Source organism: Poromitra crassiceps, assembly GCF_964638095.1.
Source record: "Poromitra crassiceps genome assembly, chromosome: 23".
NCBI classification, from domain to species: Eukaryota; Metazoa; Chordata; class Actinopteri; order Beryciformes; family Melamphaidae; genus Poromitra; species Poromitra crassiceps.
In genome coordinates, this window is record NC_139639.1 from 11,425,178 (window position 1) to 11,445,846 (window position 20,669).

At 44.9% G+C, this 20,669-nt stretch overlaps 1 protein-coding gene across 1 annotated transcript in view; it reads right to left on the bottom strand.

The window, feature by feature from the left end:
* The window catches only part of lamc1 (laminin, gamma 1), a 122,804-nt gene that overhangs the window by 38,250 nt on the left and 63,885 nt on the right, over positions 1 to 20,669 (bottom strand). The window contains exons 3-5 of the mRNA XM_083659807.1: positions 14,148 to 14,278; positions 3,946 to 4,112; positions 212 to 400 (exon numbers count right to left, since the gene is read on the bottom strand). Coding sequence (XP_083515933.1) covers positions 212 to 400; positions 3,946 to 4,112; positions 14,148 to 14,278 — 487 coding nt within the window. The remainder of the gene's footprint in view (positions 1 to 211; positions 401 to 3,945; positions 4,113 to 14,147; positions 14,279 to 20,669) is intronic.

Sequence of the window (20,669 nt, forward strand, 5' to 3'; positions counted from 1 at the left end):
CAGTGTGGCTTGAAACCTAAGAAGCCCCAAACCTGTCAGGACCGAGGGCCATATCTTACCACCAGCGTTGTCTTTGCTCGTTTCTAGCACTCAAAATCTCCCTTTCTAATGACACTGTGTCACTGACGTACTGACCCAGCTTCTAATGACACTGTGTCACTGACGTACTGACCCAGTGGGTGAGGTTGAAGTTGCGTTGCCACTCACTCACCCACAGGGTTGCAGCCACAGGCCAGGCAGCGGCTGGCGCTCTGGTCTCTGTAGTAGTTGTCCAGGCAGCGCTCACAGTTGGGCCCGTCGGTGTTGTCAGCACAGCCGCGACAGTGCCCGCCGTGACCCGTAGCCCGGTACAGCTCAGAGTCAAAGTAACACTCAGAACTCTTCCCGTTACACTCGCATGCTGCAGAGGAGGAGAGGAGAGGAGCACAGGGTTAGTGTAGAACACACCAGAGGAGGAGAGGAGAGGAGCACAGGGTTAGTGTAGAACACACCAGAGGAGGAGAGGAGAGGAGCACAGGGTTAGTGTAGAACACACCAGAGGAGAGGAGAGGAGAGGAGAGGAGCACAGGGTTAGTGTAGAACACACCAGAGGAGAGGAGAGGAGCACAGGGTTAGTGTAGAACACACCAGAGGAGGAGAGGAGAGGAGCACAGGGTTAGTGTTAGGGGTGGGGGAAAAAATCGATTCACCTAAGTATCGCGATTTTTAATGTCACGATTTTTTGGATCGATCTTTTATTCCAGAATCGATAATCGCAAATTAAAAAAAAAAAAAAAAAAAAAAAAAAAAAAAAAAAAAAATTTGGGTGCTTGCAGTCAGGCCAGCAGGCCAGGCGCCGCCTACTGGTTTACTAGTGGTTTTATTACTTTATTAGTTAGTCTGAAGTAATAATTACACTTCAGGGTTAAAGTGGGTGCATCTCATTGTAAAATTGGACCCAAATCTGGCTTCAAACGGCCCAAATTTCACGCGCGTTGGCCCATATCGGCCTGGCCTGCTTGGTATCTAATGCCCGGCCTGAATTATGATCCCAGTCCGCCCCTGTTTTTAACTATATCGCCCAGCCCTACTCATGATATATAATATACAGTCTCTAGTGTATGATTCAACTTTTCCCATGTTCTAATCTAGTGTAAAAAAGCAAACAAACTGAAAAAATAAAAGAAAAAAATAAACAAAAATCGCAATAAATCGTAATATCGAATCGCAATAATCGTAGAATCGCAATAATCGTGAATCGCAATATATATCGAATCGGCACCAAAGTATCGTGATAGTATCGAATCGGGAGATAAGTGAATCGGCACAGCCCTAGTTAGTGTAGAACACACCAGAGGAGAGGAGAGGAGCACAGGGTTAGTGTAGAACACACCAGAGGAGGAGAGGAGAGGAGCACAGGGTTAGTGTAGAACACACCACAGTACTTTAAGTATAAGAGACTTCCAGTCTAGAAAGCAGTCATTTTAGTGTAGTAAAGTTTTGTTGATTAAAGGAACTGAGGCTGGATTCAGAAAACCTCTTCAGAAAAAAAACCTCTTCTGAAATGCATTTTTTTTTTACATTGGTCTTAAGAAAAAAACAAATAGGAAATATGCTAAACAGTTCTTAGAGATGTTCTTAACCTTCTTATGTTTAGTAAACACACCCACACACCCACACACACGTAGGAGTAAATGTTATTCCTGAAGTGAAAGTGATAAAAAAAAAAAAAATCTCAACTTTAAGACAGCTCTTCACCTGTCTTCAAACTCCTATAGTGACAGTAACACTAATGTAGTATAGACTCACACAGACACTCGTGGGGGTTAGTAATAGTAACAGTAGTAGTAAGTGTAGTATAGACTCACGCAGACACTCGTGGGGGTTAGTAATAGTAACAGTAGTAGTAAGTGTAGTATAGACTCACACAGACACTCGTGGGGGTTAGTAATAGTAACAGTAATAGTAAGTGTAGTATAGACTCACGCAGACACTCGTGGGGGTTAGTAATAGTAAGTGTAGTATTAAGTGTAGTATAGACTCACGCAGACACTCGTGGGGGTTAGTAACAGTAATAGTAAGTGTAGTATAGACTCACGCAGACACTCGTGGGGGTTAGTAATAGTAACAGTAATAGTAAGTGTAGTATAGACTAGGGATGGGCATTTCTAGCAAAAACACTATTCGAAATTCGCTGGCCAAATTCGAATTTAATTCGAATTTCGAAAATAAATAAAAAAAATGTAAAAAAAAAAAAAAAAAAAATTTTTTTTTACATTTTTAATTTTTTTTACATTGACATTTTCGAAAATAAAAAACAGTTTTGACAATCATGAGTGGTTGTGGTTCATTAAATATGTAGTAGGCTCAGGTCTGAGTGCCAAAGGGGTGCCAAAGTCACCCCCTCTCCCTCTTCATGGGATTTCATCCGCCATTCATTTTTCCATAAACCTTGCTTAAAATGCTTATAGCGATTTGACTATACCGGTACTTAGAATCAGGGGAGACAATGCAACATTTCACTCAAAAAAAAAAAAAAAAAAAAAAAAAAAAATTTTTTTTTTTTTTCGAATTTCGAATTTCAATAATAAAAGTCGACCTTGATAATAACAACGATTATTCGAAAATTCGAAATTCGATGCCCATCCCTAGTATAGACTCACGCAGACACTCGTGGGGGTTAGTAATAGTAACAGTAGTAGTAAGTGTAGTATAGACTCACGCAGACACTCGTGGGGGTTAGTAATAGTAACAGTAGTAGTAAGTGTAGTATAGACTCACGCAGACACTCGTGGGGGTTAGTAATAGTAACAGTAATAGTAAGTGTAGTATAGACTCACGCAGACACTCGTGGGGGTTAGTAATAGTAACAGTAGTAGTAAGTGTAGTATAGACTCACACAGACACTCGTGGGGGTTAGTAATAGTAACAGTAATAGTAAGTGTAGTATAGACTCACGCAGACACTCGTGGGGGTTAGTAATAGTAACAGTAGTAGTAAGTGTAGTATAGACTCACGCAGACACTCGTGGGGGTTAGTAATAGTAACAGTAATAGTAAGTGTAGTATAGACTCACACAGACACTCGTGGGGGTTAGTAATAGTAACAGTAGTAGTAAGTGTAGTATAGACTCACGCAGACACTCGTGGGGGTTAGTAATAGTAACAGTAATAGTAAGTGTAGTATAGACTCACGCAGACACTCGTGGGGGTTAGTAATAGTAACAGTAGTAGTAAGTGTAGTATAGACTCACGCAGACACTCGTGGGGGTTAGTAATAGTAACAGTAATAGTAAGTGTAGTATAGACTCACGCAGACACTCGTGGGGGTTAGTAATAGTAACAGTAGTAGTAAGTGTAGTATAGACTCACGCAGACACTCGTGGGGGTTAGTAATAGTAACAGTAGTAGTAAGTGTAGTATAGACTCACGCAGACACTCGTGGGGGTTAGTAATAGTAACAGTAGTAGTAAGTGTAGTATAGACTCACGCAGACACTCGTGGGGGTTAGTAATAGTAACAGTAGTAGTAAGTGTAGTATAGACTCACGCAGACACTCGTGGGGGTTAGTAATAGTAACAGTAGTAGTAAGTGTAGTATAGACTCACGCAGACACTCGTGGGGGTTAGTAATAGTAACAGTAATAGTAAGTGTAGTATAGACTCACGCAGACACTCGTGGGGGTTAGTAATAGTAACAGTAGTAGTAGGTGTAGTATAGACTCACGCAGACACTCGTGGGGGTTAGTAATAGTAACAGTAGTAGTAAGTGTAGTATAGACTCACGCAGACACTCGTGGGGGTTAGTAATAGTAACAGTAGTAGTAAGTGTAGTATAGACTCACGCAGACACTCGTGGGGGTTAGTAATAGTAACAGTAGTAGTAAGTGTAGTATAGACTCACGCAGACACTCGTGGGGGTTAGTACGGTAATAGTAATAGTAATAGTAAGTGTAGTATAGACTCACGCAGACACTCGTGGGGGTTGTCGGCGGTGGCTCGTCTCCATGGTCGGTCATTGTAAAAGGGTTTGCAGATATTGCAGTCGTCTCCTTCAGTGTTGTGTTTACAGTTACACACCAGCCGACTCACGCTGTTCTTCACACACTCACTGGCATGGCCGTTACACTTACACCTGACACACACACACACACACACACACACAGAAAACAAGGTCGTTACACTTATAGCTGATAATATAATAATCTTTATAGAACTCACAAAGTGCTTCACAAAGGCAGCAAAATAAAACAGACAAGTCATAAAATCATCAGCTTTTAAAAGAAACAGGGAACAATTTGGTGTATAAAAACCAATACAGTGCAGGGAAAGATAAGATATGACAAGAGATTTTTTTCACACAAATTGCAGTCTCAAGGTCCTGCCTGTTTAAATTGCAGTCTCAAGGTCCTGCCTGTTTAGGCTAGAGACTGTCCCCTTTAGTTTTCAGTCAGGACTTTGGGACAAAACAGCCCCGCAGAGATATAGCATCAAAGGAATCAGTCAAATGTTAAAATCTATCTCAAACATACTGGGAGGCGGAGCCGGTGTCAAGACACCTTGTCAGGCAGCCGGATTCTCACGAGATCATGAGATCACGAGATCACGATCACATGACAAATCATCTCGTCACGCTCCAATCTATTGGTTTGAATCTGAACCACCAGTGGTTTCCACCAATCAGTGTCCTCTGAGGCAGCTACAGGCGGGCTTTGTAGTTACGGAAGCGAGAACGAGCCCGTCTGTGACAGACAGATGTTCCATCCAATCACCTGCCAGGTATTTTCTGAAAGCGCCTGCCCTTTGAAACAGTTTCCCCGAGCGACTCGTTCCCAGGTGGTTAAGTGAAAACAAACCATCTGGCAGCTTCAGGTTAACAGGATATGCCAAGGCCATTTGCCATGTTGCCGATAACAAAACTAGAATGTACATGGCTTTATTTTCAATCTGCGTGTAGTACGAGGTAGAGCCCTCAATGCTACTTAGCTTAGCGCTATAATGGCAGTCTATGGTACTTTTGCTTACTCCTGTTCAGTCAGTGTTCAGTCGCCCAAAATACACATTCCAACAGCGCCAGAAACACTCACACGTTGTGACTCGTGTACTCACCACACGAGGAAATAATAATCCAAATGTACATGAAACTGTCATTTTCGTAGTAAATCCACACACCGAGGACTAAACAAAGAGTAACCAAACTAACAGGAGTATAACCGAAGTTACTTGCTTGTTTGCCATGTGGCGCATGTGCTGTGTGCAGTGGGTATGTGCTGTACTGATGAGTGCACATGTAAAGTGCAAAGAGGCTAAAACAGGAGCGATGTAATCTCGCCTCTTGGTTGTGGTTAAAGCAGCAATAGGGAACTTTCACTTGGGTTGGTGTTTATTGTAGCAGCGCCACCTGTGGACAGAAGCAGTACTGTTTGCCCGGAACGAAAACTGCATTTCCTGAACACCGAGGCTCCTCCCACTGTCTCCGGGCTGTCTGAGCCGCTGCAGGCCAGTCAGAGAGGCGTCCGCACTGCTTCATTTACTGGCAGGAACAAAAATTACAACCCGTTTCACACGGACGTAACACGGACGTAACACGTGACGGACGCTCTGTGACACCCTCACAAGAGGCGTTTGGAATAACAATATAGAAATCACCCATCTTCTCGCTGATGCTCTCATTGGTCAGATGTGAGGCATCAGGGTTACATTGAGGCTGTTTCAGAAGCAGTGAAAAGTTCTCTCTAGCTGCATTACATTCATGTGCAGTCTGGAGTCTATTCATAGATTCTTGGTTCCGTCACGTGAAAAGGCGCCTGCAGTAATCCAGGCGTGATGAGATGAAGGCATGCCAAATGATCTGATGACCATGATTTTTCTGGTTTCACTCACTGGAAGTCAGACTCAACATTCCCAAAACACAACCCTAATATAAAAATCTGAACACATCAAAAGTGCTTGATTAGCGACTGAAATGAGATGGTTGAGATGGTTAATTGAGATCATTGAGATGGTTAATTGAGATCATTGAGATGGTTAATTGAGATTGTTGAGATCGTTAATTGAGATCGTTAATTGGTTGCTCGCTGCTCTGACCTTTCAGTGAGGAGTGGTGAAAGAGGATAAGCAGGAAGCAGTGAGAGTATATTTACCAGCTTCTGCAAATAGCTTCTGACCGGCTCACATAAAAGCACCTTCCTGACAGCAGCAACGCTGACCCAGAGTCCATCAGTCTGCTGACCAATATGACTCTGAACACACAGAGTCTATCAGTCTGGTGACTAATATGACTCTGAGCACACAGAGTCTATCAGTCTGCTGACCAATATGACTCTGAGCACCCAGAGTCTATCAGTCTGCTGACCAATATGACTCTGAGCACCCAGAGTCTATCAGTCTGCTGACCAATATGACTCTGAGCACACAGTCTATCAGTCTGGTGACCAATATGACTCTGAGCACACAGAGTTAATCAGTCTGCTGACTAATATGACTCTGAGCACACAGAGTCTATCAGTCTGGTGACTAATATGACTCTGAGCACACAGAGTCTATCAGTCTGCTGACCAATATGACTCTGAGCACACAGAGTCTATCAGTCTGCTGACCAATATGACTCTGAGCACACAGAGTCTATCAGTCTGCTGACCAAGGACTCTGAGCACACAGAGTCTATCAGTCTGGTGACTAATATGACTCTGAGCACCCAGAGTCTATCAGTCTGGTGACTAATATGACTCTGAGCACACAGAGTCTATCAGTCTGCTGACCAATATGACTCTGAACACCCAGAGTCTATCAGTCTGCTGACCAATATGACTCTGAGCACAGAGTCTATCAGTCTGCTGACCAATATGACTCTGAGCACACAGAGTCCATCAGTCTGCTGACCAATATGACTCTGAGCACAGAGTCGATCAGTCTGCTGACCAATATGACTCTGAGCACAGAGTCTATCAGTCTGCTGAGTGCTGCTGCTCAATATGACTCTGAGCCAGACGGCTGATATGTGGGCGTTTCCGCGTAGAGTGGATGCAGAGTGGATGTAGAGTGGATGTAGAGTGGATGTAGAGTGGATGCAGAGTGGTTGCAGAGTGGATGTAGAGTGGATGTAGAGTGGATGCAGAGTGGATGTAGAGTGGATGCAGAGTGGATGTAGAGTGGATGTCTGTGCCAAGACTTCCTCTTCCGTGCGCTGTGGTTATCGTTTACAGTCCGACTGACGCGAGAATGGAATTGGAACTGATCGAGTGGAGGTGTTTTAGTTTAGCTAATAATAATAATAATCATAATAATAATCATAATAATCATAATAATAAATAGCTGCATTTGAGATTTCGTCAGACAACAGCATTTTATGCAGGGAACGTGGTCATGTAAACTAGGCCTGAGACATGCAGAACGTTGTCATGTAAACTAGGCCTGAGACATGTAGAACGTTGTCATGTAAACTAGGCCTGAGACATGCAGAACGTTGTCATGTAAACTAGGCCTGAGACATGCAGAACGTTGTCATGTAAACTAGGCCTGAGACATGTAGAACGTTGTCATGTAAACTAGGCCTGAGACATGTAGAACGTTGTCATGTAAACTAGGCCTGAGACATGCAGAACGTTGTCATGTAAACTAGGCCTGAGACATGTAGAACGTTGTCATGTAAACTAGGCCTGAGACATGCAGAACGTTGTCATGTAAACTAGGCCTGAGACATGCAGACAACAGCATTTTATGCAGGGAACGTGGTCATGTAAACTAGGCCTGAGACATGCAGAACGTGGTCATGTAAACGAGGCCTGAGACATGCAGAACGTTGTCATGTAAACTAGGCCTGAGACATGCAGAACGTTGTCATGTAAACTAGGCCTGAGACATGCAGAACGTTGTCATGTAAACGAGGCCTGAGACATGCAGAACGTTGTCATGTAAACTAGGCCTGAGACATGCAGAACGTTGTCATGTAAACGAGGCCTGAGACATGTAGAACGTTGTCATGTAAACTAGGCCTGAGACATGCAGAACGTTGTCATGTAAACTAGGCCTGAGACATGTAGAACGTTGTCATGTAAACTAGGCCTGAGACATGCAGAACGTTGTCATGTAAACTAGGCCTGAGACATGCAGAACGTTGTCATGTAAACTAGGCCTGAGACATGTAGAACGTTGTCATGTAAACTAGGCCTGAGACATGCAGAACGTTGTCATGTAAACTAGGCCTGAGACATGTAGAACGTTGTCATGTAAACTAGGCCTGAGACATGCAGAACGTTGTCATGTAAACTAGGCCTGAGACATGTAGAACGTTGTCATGTAAACGAGGCCTGAGACATGCAGAACGTTGTCATGTAAACTAGGCCTGAGACATGCAGAACGTTGTCATGTAAACTAGGCCTGAGACATGTAGAACGTTGTCATGTAAACGAGGCCTGAGACATGCAGAACGTTGTCATGTAAACTAGGCCTGAGACATGTAGAACGTTGTCATGTAAACTAGGCCTGAGACATGTAGAACGTTGTCATGTAAACTAGGCCTGAGACATGTAGAACGTTGTCATGTAAACTAGGCCTGAGACATGCAGAACGTTGTCATGTAAACTAGGCCTGAGACATGTAGAACGTTGTCATGTAAACTAGGCCTGAGACATGTAGAACGTTGTCATGTAAACTAGGCCTGAGACATGCAGAACGTTGTCATGTAAACTAGGCCTGAGACATGTAGAACGTTGTCATGTAAACTAGGCCTGAGACATGTAGAACGTTGTCATGTAAACTAGGCCTGAGACATGTAGAACGTTGTCATGTAAACTAGGCCTGAGACATGTAGAACGTTGTCATGTAAACTAGGCCTGAGACATGCAGAACGTTGTCATGTAAACTAGGCCTGAGACATGTAGAACGTTGTCATGTAAACTAGGCCTGAGACATGCAGAACGTTGTCATGTAAACTAGGCCTGAGACATGTAGAACGTTGTCATGTAAACTAGGCCTGAGACATGCAGAACGTTGTCATGTAAACTAGGCCTGAGACATGCAGAACGTTGTCATGTAAACTAGGCCTGAGACATGCAGAACGTTGTCATGTAAACTAGGCCTGAGACATGCAGAACGTTGTCATGTAAACTAGGCCTGAGACATGTAGAACGTTGTCATGTAAACTAGGCCTGAGACATGCAGAACGTTGTCATGTAAACGAGGCCTGAGACATGTAGAACGTTGTCATGTAAACTAGGCCTGAGACATGCAGAACGTTGTCATGTAAACGAGGCCTGAGACATGTAGAACGTTGTCATGTAAACGAGGCCTGAGACATGTAGAACGTTGTCATGTAAACGAGGCCTGAGACATGCAGAACGTTGTCATGTAAACGAGGCCTGAGACATGCAGCTTCTCGACGTTTGGAAATTGCAACAGTTGCTGCAGGAATGTAGCGGTTGTTTGCGGCGCTGACGAGCTTTTTCCTGGGAGAAAAGTCCCTGAGGCAGAAGAGCCCCTCCAACAAGACCAGACTCGCTCTCTGTCTCTCTCTCTCTCTGTCTCTCTCTCTCTCTCTGTCTCTCTCTCTCTCTGTCTCTCTCTCTGTCTCTCTCTCTGTCTCTCTCTCTCTCTGCCTCGCTCGCTCTCTCCCTCCTGGAGCTATTGTTTCAGGTGTCGCCTCGCCTGGCAGAGTGCCCGCCAAGGAAAAAGTGACTGCAGGGAGGAAGGCTGTTCTGTTCAGCACCCCGGAGACCCGCCTCCAGTTCACACAGCACAACATCCTTCTGCTGCTACACAGACGTGCCATTATGTCTACATGCTTTCCAATAAACCTCTTCTTCATTCACAAAACAGCTTTCAACCTTCTTGGCTTTAATAATAATCAAGTGTAGAAGAGACAGACAAGAACTCCCACATCCAAGACATTCCTGCACACTGTTACTCCAATACAGAGCCAAAGTCACGCCCGCTTCCACGTTCAGCAGAGCAACCAAGGGATTTTATCTTCCATGCATTTTTATACCTCCGCCCGGCGACAGCCGTGGCCGGAGGCATTATGCTTTCGGGTTGTCCCTCTGTCCGTCCGTCCGATTATCATTAACACGATATCTTGGGAACTGTGCCAACTAAGGCTCAAATGTTGACTTGGACTCAGGGATGAACTGATTAGATTTTGGTGGTCAAAGCTCAAAGTTCAAGGTCACTGTGACCTCACTACTTCCCATTTCCTGTTCGTTAACTCATTCAGGGCCAATGACGTCTTTGACGTGTTATCAGGAATAGCCCAGAGGGCCAATGACGTGTTTGACGTGTTTTTGTTTTTATTCGTGCAGCGCATAGTTAAAACACTTCCCCAGCCTGTCACATGGTATCAGGTCCCTAGCATCTAAGACAACACGTGAACAAACACATACCGCAGCTGTTGTTTTGAAATTGAGCAAGAGGAAAAGCAGAAAACGGGTAACGCTTCCTTGTGCAGACAGGAGAAACGCCATTGAAACGCCCTCGGCGCGCTGCACGAGCTGGAGTCGCCTTCCTCTGTGCCAGCCAGGAGAAAACGGGAGAAAGTAATCAAGAGATGTGTTTGATCATCGGAGGAATGAGGAAATGATCGATCAGTTTGCGAGGGCGGTGAGGACGTGTTGAATAGCCGAGGGGAAAACGGGAACGATCAAATAGCAGAGAGGATATGACAGGGAGACATGGACGAGGACGGGTGTACCAGAACAAATCAAAATAAACACAGGAACAGCTAGGCAGCAGCGGGCAGAAGGCAGTCACAGCAGCCCGCTGTCCTTCTCAAGAGCTATTCAGTTGGTTCATGAAATCGCTGGGCTGCGTGCCCTCCAGTGTTGCTCCTGGCCAATCCCAGCGCCACAGGGCGTGGTTATTGCTTATCCTATGTGGGGTTAGAAATCTAAAAGGGGGATCGTGTGTGTGTGTGTGTGTGTGTGTGTGTGTGTGTGTCTGTCTGTCTGTCTGTCTGTCTGTCTGTCGGTGTGTCTGTCTGTCTGTCTGTCTGTCTGTCTGTCTGTCTGTCTGCACACTCACTCACACCGAGTAAACTGTATTGTTGAATGTAAAAAAAAAGCACTTCATGTGTATATATATATATATATATATTTTTTTTTTGTCATTTGTGTCCTAACGAATAATATTTACATGTCTGATGTCAATACAGTTCAAAATAAAAGAATTGAGAGTGAGTTCTGCCTGATATTGTGCCCTTTTACAAAAATTGCCTTTTCTCCTGTTTATTTTCTCAGGGAGACCTTCTGGGGGAAAACAGGGTGTATATAAATGGCTATAAGTAGAGTACAGAACATGCTAAAAGCTCACTTTTTTTTTCCTGGTGAACCCAGAGACGTACATCTTCATTTTGAGGTATTGCAAATCACTCTGGTGCTAATAGATAATTTACTGTGGGTCTTGAAAGATGACCAACAATTATGAAAATCTTTGGCCTGTGCTAAATATTGGCAGTCCTAAACTGGCCCTGAATGAGTTAACATGATCTCCATGAGGGAATTTCCTCAAATTTGGCTCAATGTGGGTGGTTTACAGTCCAGGCCCCGCCCTCTCTACACAGTGTACAGTCCAGGCCCCGCCCTCTCTACACGGTGTACAGTCCAGGCCCCGCCCTCTCTACACAGTGTACAGTCCAGGCCCCGCCCTCTCTACACAGTGTACAGTCCAGGCCCCGCCCTCTCTACACGGTGTACAGTCTAGGCCCCGCCCTCTCTACACAGTGTACAGTCCAGGCCCCGCCCTCTCTACACGGTGTACAGTCCAGGCCCCGCCCTCTCTACACAGTGTACAGTCCAGGCCCCGCCCTCTCTACACAGTGTACAGTCCAGGCCCCGCCCTCTCTACACGGTGTACAGTCTAGGCCCCGCCCTCTCTACACGGTGTACAGTCCAGGCCCCGCCCTCTCTACACAGTGTACAGTCCAGGCCCCGCCCTCTCTACACAGTGTACAGTCCAGGCCCCGCCCTCTCTACACAGTGTACAGTCCAGGCCCCGCCCTCTCTACACAGTGTACAGTCCAGGCCCCGCCCTCTCTACACAGTGTACAGTCCAGGCCCCGCCCCCTCTACACAGTGTACAGTCCAGGCCCCGCCCTCTCTACACAGTGTACAGTCCAGGCCCCGCCCTCTCTACACCGTGTAGTCCAGGCCCCGCCCTCTCTACAGTGTACAGTCCAGGCCCCGCCCTCTCTACACAGTGTACAGTCCAGGCCCCGCCCCCTCTACACAGTGTACAGTCCAGGCCCCGCCCTCTCTACACAGTGTACAGTCCAGGCCCCGCCCTCTCTACAGTGTACAGTCCAGGCCCCGCCCTCCCTACACAGTGTACAGTCCAGGCCCCGCCCTCTCTACACCGTGTAGTCCAGGCCCCGCCCTCTCTACAGTGTACAGTCCAGGCCCCGCCCCCTCTACACAGTGTACAGTCCAGGCCCCGCCCTCTCTACACAGTGTACAGTCCAGGCCCCGCCCTCTCTACACAGTGTACAGTCCAGGCCCCGCCCTCCCTACACAGTGTACAGTCCAGGCCCCGCCCTCTCTACACCGTGTACAGCCCAGGCCCCGCCCTCTCTACACAGTGTACAGTCCAGGCCCCGCCCTCTCTACAAAGTGTACAGTCCAGGCCCCGCCCTCTCTACACAGTGTACAGTCCAGGCCCCGCCCTCTCTACACAGTGTACAGTCCAGGCCCCGCCCTCTCTACACAGTGTACAGTCCAGGCCCCGCCCTCTCTACACAGTGTACAGTCCAGGACTTGCCCTTGCCCTCTCTCCAGTCTGAGCTGAATGAAGGTGACTCAGGTGGGAGCAGAGAGACGGGAGAAGTAGGCTAAAGGTTAAAAGCTGCAGTTGAAATGTAGACAATTCTGGAATGGGACATTCCCCTGGACCTGCTATTGTTCTTACACATCAGTCTCAACTGAACTTCTGTTTACACATCAGTCTCAACTGAACTCCTGTTTACACATCAGTCTCAACTGAACTCCTGTTTACACATCAGTCTCAACTGAACTCCTGTTTACACATCAGTCTCAACTGAACTCCTGTTTACACATCAGTCTCAACTGAACTTCTGTTTACACATCAGTCTCAACTGAACTCCTGTTTACACATCAGTCTCAACTGAACTCCTGTTTACACATCAGTCTCAACTGAACTCCTGTTTACACATCAGTCTCAACTGAACTCCTGTTTACACATCAGTCTCAACTGAACTCCTGTTTACACCTCAGTCTCAGCTCAACTCCTGTTTACACCTCAGTCTCAGCTCAACTCCTGTTTACACCTCAGTCTCAGCTCAACTCCTGTTTACACCTCAGTCTCAGCTCAACTCCTGTTTACATTATTAATTGGATGCAGCCTAACCCTCTCATGATTCTTCAATGGCTACAAAAAGTCCAACATGTTTACATGAGTAAATTGAGTTATTGATGACCTTAGTTAGGAATCTTACACTTTATTGTTTAGATGTATATTTTTTGTAGGTATATATATAGGTAGATGTGTGTATAGGTATGGTGTAATTACATCTATATGTATAGGTATATGTATAGGTTTTGTTTTGTCATGTTAATTGCCTGTGAATGTGTAGTAATGGAAATAAAGGAAGGTGACAGGTGGTCCAGATCAGGACTCATCTCTTCCGCTCGTCACAGCGCTCGGGACGCCCCATTCCGCTCTCCATGTAATCCGGCCCTGCCAGCCAGGAATGCCAGCAATGGCAGGAATGCCGGCTCTGTAATGGAAATCTGCTCCACATTTCAAACAGATTCTGTCTGCGCATGCTGGCCGGGTCATGCTCGTCCAAACCCTAACCCTAACCCATGCTGGCCGGGTCATGCTCGTCCAAACGCACACCTCAGACCTGAGGGGGGATGTGGACTCGTCGGACCACACACTTTACCACACTTTACCGAATGGAGTGAGAGGTCTCCTCGGTCTGTTAAGAGCAGAGTGAGAAGTCTCCTCGGTCTGTTAAGAGCAGGATATATATATACATATACATATATATATATACAGCGGTATATATATATATATATATATATATATATATATATATATATATATATATATATACCCACTGGCAGCTCATCAGGCCAGTTGCTTTGTGAAGTTAAAACATTGAAAATGAAACAGAGGAGACTTATCAGGACTGATGTTGTGTTTAACACTTATGTCGAGTTACCTTCCTCCCACAGCGAAGTCAGAGATGGCGTAGTAGTAGGACTTGAGGACTTTGGGGTCGTTGAAAACTTCGTCTCCGAACGTGTTGAGCCTGGTCAGAACCACTTTGATGTCGGTGGCTGTCACAAAGTCCTGCAACACAACACAACATACCGTCAGCTTACACTCACACACACAGGCTGGGAACAGAGGACCTGGGTAACATAGGACCTGGGTAACATAGGACCTTGGTAACATAGGACCTTGGTAAGATACAGTAGGGCCTTGGTAACATAGGACCCTGGTAAGGACCTGGGTAACATAAGCCGTTTTCACACATGCCTACAGGAACATTGCCTGTAAATCAATATCGGACATTTCCTGGAATTTCCCTTCACACCTGAGGGCTCACATGTGTGAATATAGCAGCAAAATTGCCTGTATTTGAGGGGGGGGGGGCACTGCAGAGCGGGTGGGGAGTGACGTGTGCACTTGGATGGGGAATCCTCTTATTTTGGGGGTCGGCAAAACTCCGATGGTGAAATAAGTTTGCTTGTCATAACATAACAGTACTTTATTGTCACTTCATGGTACAAGTATCACGAGCGAAATTCTGCTTGGTTCGCTCTCAGAGTCGGAGAGCAAAACCGGGTCGCCATTGAACAGTGCCAGCAATTTGGATTGGACAAAGCATATAAATGAAATAACTCAGAAATCACATTGTCACACAATAAATCACACTCGTTCGACTTAAGAGTATGTTGTATCCTTCACATTCGCTAACCAGTCTTTGAACTGAAATCTTTGGAGAAGTACGGATCCCTGTCTGAGAGAAATAGCCTGGCTGGTTCGATGTTTATCCGTTCACCTGCGTCGCGTTGAAGCACTTTTTACAGACTTGCTTCGTTTGATGTGTCCAGGGGGCTTGCCTTCGCTGTCGGCAACGTAAGCAAAATACTTCCACATTTCGCTTCGTGCATTTGCTTTCTCAACAAGCGTTGGGCGGCTTGCAAGACTCAAGCCGCTGCCATTTTCGCTGTCTGTGTCCCTGTCGGGCTGGACTGAAGGACTCTGGCCAGAGTGCGAGCAGAGAGGGGAGGAGGGGGGGGGCACGCCCACACATGAAGCAGACATACCTCTCTTCTGACAACCTAGGAACTGGTGAAATGTCCGCGATGACGGGGTCGCGCTTATACCGGAAAACAACTTTCACACATGAAGGCATTAGACCGCTTTCCGGTCATTTACCGGTAAAAAGCGCATGTGTGAAAACGGCTATAGATATGCTCCCTATCATTATCTATTTCTGTTAAACTGCTCAGATACAGTAAAGATAACTGAAAGAAATATTGACTGAGGAATTTCATGCCAGGTTTCTCCAGATATACATGTCATGTCCCATGAGAGACAGCATGTTCATCTGTTAAAGCACTGTTCTTCCTGCACTGCTCTGCTTCTTGGCAGGCAGACAGACTCTGGCTCGATGGAGGGTTTGAGAAACAATGTGTTTGCAGAAGCTCGTGTTCCTCAGCTGGCCTGCCAGCGTCGCCTGCCCGGGTCCTACACCTGAGGTTCTCTCACATGGGTCCTACACCTGAGGTCCTCTCACATGGGTCTTACACCTGAGGTTCTCTCACATGGGTCTTACACCTGAGGTCCTCTCACATGGGTCTTACACCTGAGGTTCTCTCACATGGGTCTTACACCTGAGGTTCTCTCACATGGGTCTTACACCTGAGGTCCTCTCACATGGGTCTTACACCTGAGGTTCTCTCACATGGGTCTTACACCTGAGGTCCTCTCACATGGGTCTTACACATGAGGTTCTCTCACATGGGTCTTACACATGAGGTTCTCTCACATGGGTCTTACACATGAGGTTCTCTCACATGGGTCCTACACATGAGGTCCTCTCACATGGGTCTTACACCTGAGGTTCTCTCACATGGGTCTTACACCTGAGGTTCTCTCACATGGGTCTTACACATGAGGTCCTCTCACATGGGTCTTACACATGAGGTTCTCTCACATGGGTCTTACACCTGAGGTTCTCTCACATGGGTCTTACACATGAGGTCCTCTCACATGGGTCTTACACCTTCTCCAAAGGCAGATTAAAGAACTTTTCAAGGTGCATTAAATCTTTTCCAGCACCTTACAGCTGTGGTAAATTACACATTTATACTCAAAATGATTATTTCACTTTTTTCACAAGGCTTGTGCAGAGTCGTCTTCATTTTGTGCGAAAGGCAAAAGTGACGAGGCTCTCTCTGATATTATATTATTATTATTATATTATCTCTGACGTCTATTATTTATTTACCTCAAAATCAAACTATTCAGTCAGATAGTGATTTAATGAACTAATGCCATTCTAATTTCAAGCAGTTTCACATACTTGACTTAAAGCACTTTTCAAACCTCGAAATGACCACATTACATTTCAAGCGTTTTAAAGGGTTTCCAGCACCCAGAGGAACGCTGCTCTCAGGATTTCTGAAGTCTAACTTGGTCTAACCGGGTCTACCTGGGTCTATTGGTCTAAGTTGGTCTAAGTTGGTCTAACCGGGTCTACCTGGGTCTATTGGTCTAACTTGGTCTAACTTGATCTAACGCCTGGCCTGGCAGTCTTCCCAGGATGTCAGCGGAGTTGGAGGCTCTGGGCTGAAAGTGGGCGCCATGTTTTGAGTCAACACACTTCAATGGCACAGAGCGTTTGTTTGCTCTCAGTCATCTGCTTTTCCTTGCCGGTATCAACGTGTTTTCCTGAAGCAGGAATGCTGCCGGCTGTGTGGAGTCAAACATGAAGAAGGGAAGCTGATGCAACGCTTACATCCTGCACACACTTTCCAAAATGGCAGACGTCTTCCTCTGCGCCTCAGCAGCTTATACACAAGTTAAATACAAAAGTTTGGAAATAGCTGATTGGATGTTCTGTGTTCCTCATTCTCTTAAAGCCATTCTGAGAGCATGTCAGACTTTAGTCTTTGAAAGGTCTTTTCTGAGACGTTTCATCCTATGTATGTGATGTGAGAGCATGTCATGTATGATGTCATGTATGATGTCATGTATGATGTCATGTATGCATTTCTTTCCAAAGCTTTTGTCTAAGAACCGAACCACGTCGGGGTTAAAGCTTCAAGCATCCACGGGAAAAGGCATTAATGAAAGGATCGATGTTAGAATTTATTAATCGATATCAGTTCCTTCAAAATGAATAGTGGATATCTATCTATCTATATCTATATCAATATATATTAACCCAGCCCTAGTACTAGTGTCTCTGCTGAATGAATCAAAAGTGTCTTCAGAGCCAGAGAGTATCTTCCTCCTCTGTCTCTCCTGCAAATGAACAGATTTAGCCCAGCCGTCATCGACTTCCTTATTTGACTTGTTGGTACGTAGCTATTTATACCAAAGCCTGGGACTGTTTTAGGAGGCGTCAGACGCTGCTTTCTTTCTCTCTGTCATGTGGGAGACAGGAAGTCACCAGAGCACAAACCCTGCTGAAGCCTTAGTCAGATAAGCAGCCATCACAGCACTGCTCCTCTCTCAGACATTACATTAGATGGGCTTTTTCGTCACAGCAGCCATTTAGTGTCTAAAAGTCAGGGTAAACACAGGTGCAACCAAAACATTAATGAGGGTTTCCAACTTCCAATCCATTTACGTGGTCCAGTGCTGGAAACCCTCATTAATGTTTTGGTTGCACCTGTGTTTACCCTGCCTTTTAGACACAAAATGGCTGCTGTGAAAACACCCCATTGGATAAACATTGGATAAACTTATGGTGTGCCAAAGCCAACACCCCATCTTCTGGGTTCGACATGGGGCCTAAGGCAGTGGTTCTCAAAGCGGGGCCCAGGGACCTCCAGGGGTCCTCAAGGAAGTTCCAGGGCCTCCCCAGCAAAATGGGGAATAACCTATTTTCACTATAATTCCATCCATAACTAACACAATGACAGAATATGATTGTTTTGGCCATGGGTTTCATAAGCTTTCTGTAATGAAACATCTAAAAGCAAAAATCGTATCAGATGGAGGACCCTGGGACAAAATATTATCAAATGGAGGTTCCTGGTCTAGTTTGTGTCAGTTTAGGGGTCGTTAACGTGAAAAAGTTTGAGAACCACTGGTCTAAGTGATTTCATTTTTCCAGAGGTTTAAAAAGAGGGGGAATGAAATCCCTCAGGTTGTATGTTAGACGCAGAAGAAGGCGTGACTTTGGAACTCTATTGTCCTGAAGGAAATGAGTCAAGGACAAAACAGTGCCAGCTGAAATACACACAGAGAAGTACACACAGAGAAGTACACACAGAGAAGTACACACAGAGAAGTACACACAGAGAAGTACACACAGAGAAGTACACACAGAGAAGTACACACAGAGAAGTACACACAGAGAAATACACAGCCTTTTCCACACCTGCCATCATAAACATAGTGTACTCTATCACACTGCTGCTGACAAGTCATCTACACCAAGGGAATGAATGAGACAGAGAGAGCTGTCCAGCTGCAGCAGAGTGGGAGAGAGCAGCAGTGGGAAACCCGGGGGCGTCGCCTAGCAACCAGTCGCAACAGTTGGCAGGCATCGAACCCGCAACCTGAACAAGCTACTGATTCGACAGCTAAGACACAAGCCAACAGATTTAAAGGGGCAGTTCACATTTTCTGACATGGGGTTGTATGAGGTAACCTTATACAGTATAGTCAGTGGATTACCTGTATGAGGTAAATTTATATAGTCAGTGGATTACCTGTATGAGGTAAATTTATATAGTCAGTGGATTACCTGTATGATGAACTAAGATTATATAGTCAGTGGATTACCTGTATGAGGTAACCTTTTATAGCCAGTGGATTACCTGTATGATGAACTAAGATTATATAGTCAGTGGATTACCTGTATGAGGTAACCTTATATACGTATAGTCAGTGGATTACCTGTATGAGGTAACCTTTTATAGCCAGTGGATTACCTGTATAATGAACTAAGATTATATAGTTAGTGGATTACCTGTATGAGGTAACCTTATATAGTCAGTGGATTACCTGTATGAGGTAACCTTATATACGTATAGTCAGTGGATTACCTGTATGAGGTAACCTTATATAGTCAGTGGATTACCTGTATGAGGTAACCTTATATAGTCAGTGGATTACCTGTATGAGGTAACATTATATAGTCAGTGGATTACCTGTATGAGGTAACCTTTTATAGTCAATGGATTACCTGTATGAGGTAACCTTTTATAGTCAGTGGATTACCTGTATGAGGTAACCTTTTATAGCCAGTGGATTGCCTGTATGAGGTAACCTTATATAGTCAATGGATTACCTGTATGAGGTAACCTTTTATAGTCAGTGGATTACCTGTATGAGGTAACCTTTTATAGTCAGTGGATTACCTGTATGAGGTAACCTTTTATAGTCAGTGGATTACCTGTATGAGGTAACCTTTTATAGTCAGTGGATTACCTGTATGAGGTAACCTTTTATAGTCAGTGGATTACCTGTATGAGGTAACCTTTTATAGCCAGTGGATTGCCTGTATGAGGTAACCTTATATAGTCAGTGGATTACCTGTATGAGGTAACCTTATATAGTCAGTGGATTACCTGTATGAGGTAACCTTATATAGTCAGTGGATTACCTGTATGAGGTAACCTTATATACGTATAGTCAGTGGATTGCCTGTATGAGGTAACCTTATATAGTCAGTGGATTACCTGTATGAGGTAACCTTATATACGTATAGTCAGTGGATTACCTGTATGAGGTAACCTTATATTGTCAGTGGATTACCTGTATGAGGTAACCTTATATACGTATAGTCAGTGGATTACCTGTATGAGGTAACCTTATATAGTCAGTGGATTACCTGTATGAGGTAACCTTATATACGTATAGTCAGTGGATTACCTGTATGAGGTAACCTTATATACGTATAGTCAGTGGATTACCTGTATGAGGTAACCTTTTATAGTCAGTGGATTACCTGTATGAGGTAACCTTTTATAGCCAGTGGATTGCCTGTATGAGGTAACCTTATATAGTCAGTGGATTACCTGTATGAGGTAACCTTATATAGTCAGTGGATTACCTGTATGAGGTAACCTTATATAGTCAGTGGATTACCTGTATGAGGTAACCTTATATACGTATAGTCAGTGGATTGCCTGTATGAGGTAACCTTATATAGTCAGTGGATTACCTGTATGAGGTAACCTTATATACGTATAGTCAGTGGATTACCTGTATGAGGTAACCTTATATACGTATAGTCAGTGGATTACCTGTATGAGGTAACCTTATATACGTATAGTCAGTGGATTACCTGTATGAGGTAACCTTATATAGTCAGTGGATTACCTGTATGAGGTAACGTTATATACGTATAGTCAGTGGATTGCCTGTATGAGGTAACCTTATATAGTCAGTGGATTACCTGTATGAGGTAACCTTATATAGTCAGTGGATTACCTGTATGAGGTAACCTTATATAGTCAGTGGATTACCTGTATGAGGTAACCTTATATAC